This window comes from Euphorbia lathyris, chromosome 4, assembly GCF_963576675.1.
Source record: "Euphorbia lathyris chromosome 4, ddEupLath1.1, whole genome shotgun sequence".
In the NCBI taxonomy this organism is placed as follows: Eukaryota; Viridiplantae; Streptophyta; class Magnoliopsida; order Malpighiales; family Euphorbiaceae; genus Euphorbia; species Euphorbia lathyris.
In genome coordinates, this window is record NC_088913.1 from 22,211,059 (window position 1) to 22,215,219 (window position 4,161).

At 34.8% G+C, this 4,161-nt stretch overlaps 1 protein-coding gene across 1 annotated transcript; it reads left to right on the forward strand.

Annotated features, from left to right (window-relative positions):
* Positions 1 to 1,421: 1,421 nt before the first annotated feature.
* LOC136227925 (pathogenesis-related protein 1-like) lies at positions 1,422 to 2,144 on the forward strand. The gene has a single exon (XM_066016726.1). It carries the CDS (start codon positions 1,463 to 1,465, stop codon positions 1,949 to 1,951), a length of 489 nt encoding a protein of 162 aa, XP_065872798.1. The 5' UTR covers positions 1,422 to 1,462; the 3' UTR covers positions 1,952 to 2,144.
* Positions 2,145 to 4,161: the final 2,017 nt, after the last annotated feature.

Here is a 4,161-nt window from a genome sequence, read left to right on the forward strand (position 1 = left end):
TGTACCTTGGGGAATGTCTTACTCTATTTATACTATGATCGAGCTGTGAGTTGTGGTTATAAGATTTTTAGTGGGTCGTCTTGTAAGTCACCTATTGATAGGTGAATGGGCACCTTCATATCGGGACTCAATATTCCTCAAGCCTAGTTAGTATGTGATTCACGAGATTGGACGTGATTTTTGTAACGAGTTGATCCTAAATAGGGCCTATGGAGACTTCACAAGCCAAGACCTCAAGACTGGATCATATTGAGTAGGTCCTCTAAAATGACTCCACGTGTTCTATTTTTTCGGTGGTGGTCGGGGCCTCATAAGTTCCACGTGACCGTGTTTATATTCACCTGATTTCAGATGTCTTATCCTAGCTCATCACTCTCTCTTTCTTCTTCAGCGAGGTCGATTTCTGATGGCTTCATTTCCAGCGATGTCATGTATATTGCTGGCCCACCATTTAATTTCCATCGGCGATGTCCATCCCTTCGGTCGTGGGGATCTACTATGCTAGGTGCCAGATAGATATGGCGCCTCACGAGTCAGACAATAAAGGTCGTCCTACTACCACATTAGATGGTAGACCAACATCTATCACTAGGAACTCAACTTCTGACTACTAGGTGGGGTGGTCGTCGATCTGATCTCTATCTTCATGATTACACTACCGAGCAAGGGGACTGTGTGTCCACTGATTCCCATTAAAGGAGCTTGTGTGGAGCTTAACCTACCTAGTTCAAGGCGTAATGCCTCGTAGGCTTTCTTAGTGATGATGTTTGCTGAGCTCTCCGTATCTACAAGACAACCATGTGAGCCTTGAAGTCTTCAATCTAGACTTCCATCATAAGCGTGTCATCATGCACTATCTTAGGGGTATTTCTTGTTCCACCGAATGAGAAGTCTGACTATACGATTTTGTGTACAGGAGACCTGAATGAGCCAACTATAGGTGTGTGATAGGTTTTTAACGCCAACTATATGTGTGTGATATGTTGTTAAAGCCAACTATAAGTGTGTGATATGTTTTTAAAGCCAACTATAAGTACGTGATATATTATTTTAAAAATTCGGGATGCCAATAAACAAAACTTGTAAATATGCATTAAGCCAAAAAAAATAACAGGGAATCAATATAATACTGAATAAAATTTTATGTATAAATATAAAAATAAAATTAAGTGAATAAATTTAAGAATATATATATATTTGAACTAAAACTATTAATTGGATTAAAAGAATTTATTTATTTTAACGGCGTTGGATTTGTATAGAGTAGTGACATTTATTAACAATGACCTCTCCATGAAATTAATGACTTTTCAATAGAATGAATTATTTTTAATAAACTCCAAAATCAAATTAATTAAATTCCAAAGCAACCTCACAATATTTTCCACATCCTATTGCCTATAAATACCAACAACAAAATGCACCACAAATATATAGAAAAGAGAAATTTACATTAAAAAAAATGTTGAGCAAGATTTCAATAGCTCTAATTGTTCTAATTAGCCTAGCCCTAACCAAATCCCTGAATGCGCAAGATGCACCACAAGACTACATCAATGCTCACAATGAAGCTCGAGGAGAAGTAGGCGTCGGCCCTATGACTTGGGACGACAATGTGGCAGCCTATGCCCGAAACTATGCTGAACAACGTAGGGGTGATTGTAAGCTTCAACATTCCCAAGGGGGCCCTTACGGCGAAAATATTGTTGCAGGGGGCAGCGGTGATTTCTCCGGCACCAATGCTGTAAAGCTGTGGGTTAGTGAAAAGACTTTTTACAATCATGGTTCTAATACTTGTGCTGCTGGGAAACAATGTGGGCATTACACGCAAGTGGTTTGGCGTAACTCGGTTCGGTTAGGATGTGCTAAGGTTCGATGCAACAGTGGAGGAGTTTTCATTACTTGCAACTATGATCCTCCCGGTAACTACCGAAACCAGAAACCTTATTAATTATCTTCTACGTTAAGAAATTCTACTACATATTCGATATATATCAAATTTTACCAATAAAATTGTGATGTATGTTTTTTTTTTGTATTAATCAAGTTTATTACACTTGATTTATGTAGAACTTTTACGTCATTAATAAGGTTTCTATATGTATTATTGTGAAGAGAATAAAAAGATTTGGATATTGTAACAATTAATATTATTATATTTTGTGAGGACAAAATTCTATATTATAATATTACTTTATGTATGTGGATTTTAAAATTCCTGTTAGATACCATTATTGATATTCTAGTCTTCTTTTTTTTTCTTCTTAATATGAAGCCAAGACCAAAAATAGGGTATAGGTCTTTACATTTCAAAATTCAACATTATAATTTTTAAAATATATACTTTATTAGCATAATGACTATTTTTAATATTTGATCAAAATGACCACTTAATTATTGAGCTAATAAAAACCATATTCTAAAAAACTTTAATTCTCAAAACTTTTGGTTTTAAGATTATTCAAGTGATGATGTATTAAGAGAAAGAAATGTTTCTTCAGAAAGAAACTCCTGAAAAAAGGTCACTTGGAAAATCGGAAATATCGATTCATTGTATAATATAGTTTTAAACAACTTTAATTATTGGACTTTTTATTTTAAAATCGTCATCTGTTATTTTTACTATATCCACAATAAAAAAAATGAATTATGTTGATAAAATGTAAAGTTCAATGATGATAATATCTCATTTTGAAGTTGCATAATAAAAGTAAATGTAAAGTTTGAGAGCTATGAGTGCAAGGCACCACACAAGTCACAAGAAAACTACCTTCTTTAACTAGCCTCAGGTCTTGCTGCACATATATACCAACCTTCCATCACCAATACACCACCTCAGACCAAGGCATACAAACTTCTCTAGAACGCTACATGCTTCTCTAAACTATATTAGGATTATTGTCCAATTTGGAAGAAAGAAATGTATCACGAGGAAAATATTTGCCTTTGAACATTGTTAAACCCAAAATATATCTAAAATAACATCGATATTTACCTCAGTTTTGTATTAAAATCATGTTGATTATGTTCATTTTGAATACTTTTACGTCTATATTTGTTTCTATTATGCAAGACACTCAATTATTTGGTAAAATCCAAATAGGAGCTAAAATGGAGCAAAAACGAGAGGAAAATCACATTTACAAGCTAAAAGTACACGTAATTTAGAAGATCGATACGAAGAGACGGGAAACAGTCGAGAACTGGGAATAAACACTCGTGTCGCGATCGAGATTCCCATATCTCGGTCGCGACACGCGTCCCTCAGGCACAAAAACACACTTTCGTCAACAAAGTCTCGTACACCCCATGTCACGACTGAGATTCTTGAATCTCGGTAGCAATAGCAGCAATTTCAGCACACATTTTACATGTGTTAATTTCCAAACGACGCGTTATTTCATCCAGATAGAGGCGACTCTTCACCAACGGATACGACCCTTCAAACACACCTCTTGGAATATTATAAATAGATGAAGAAGTTTAGAGTTCAATGTTGGTTAATGAGAGTTTAGAGAGCAGATGTTATGTTGAATCTCTGACTCAAAAAAGAGTCAGAGATTAGTTTACATTTCTGTAAAGCAAACTTGTTGTACACAAGATTGTTCTTAGATTAATTACAAACACAGTAGCGATTACGTTTAGATTAAGAATTGTTCGAAGATGAGTTGTCATTCTGGTAGTAGATGATCCATCTCTATTCCGAAGATTCAACGAGAAGAACTAATGATAGAAGCGACCCCGAGTCTGACAAACTCCACGAAGTTTGAGGAAAGGATTGACAACCCGGAACTCAAATTAGTTAGAATGCTTTCCATGTTTATTTTTCTCTGTTAACTTGTTAAGATTCACAATTCTATAATAAAACGTTTACGTAATTCAATAAATATTTCTGTTGTTACTTTGATGTTACCTTCGAAGTAAGGTTCTGGTGTTTTCATTAAAACGTATTTAATTTCATATAATTACAAGGAAACTTAGTTGAACACTTGAAAGAATTAGTGTTTACGGAAGATATGATCGTTAGGTCGGCTTATCGAAAATAAATACCAATTTGATTAAGGTAGAAATATGCTCTGATCCAGAGAGATTTCTACGGTTCTAAGCCTGTTAATTGAACGAATTTACGATTTATTACATGCTCATAATCTTTCCAGAGTT

What these genes read in the sequence shown, in the direction of transcription:
- LOC136227925 (XM_066016726.1), top strand. Translation starts at nt 1,463, where the DNA reads ATGTTGAGCAAGATTTCAATAGCTCTAATTGTTCTAATTAGCCTAGCC.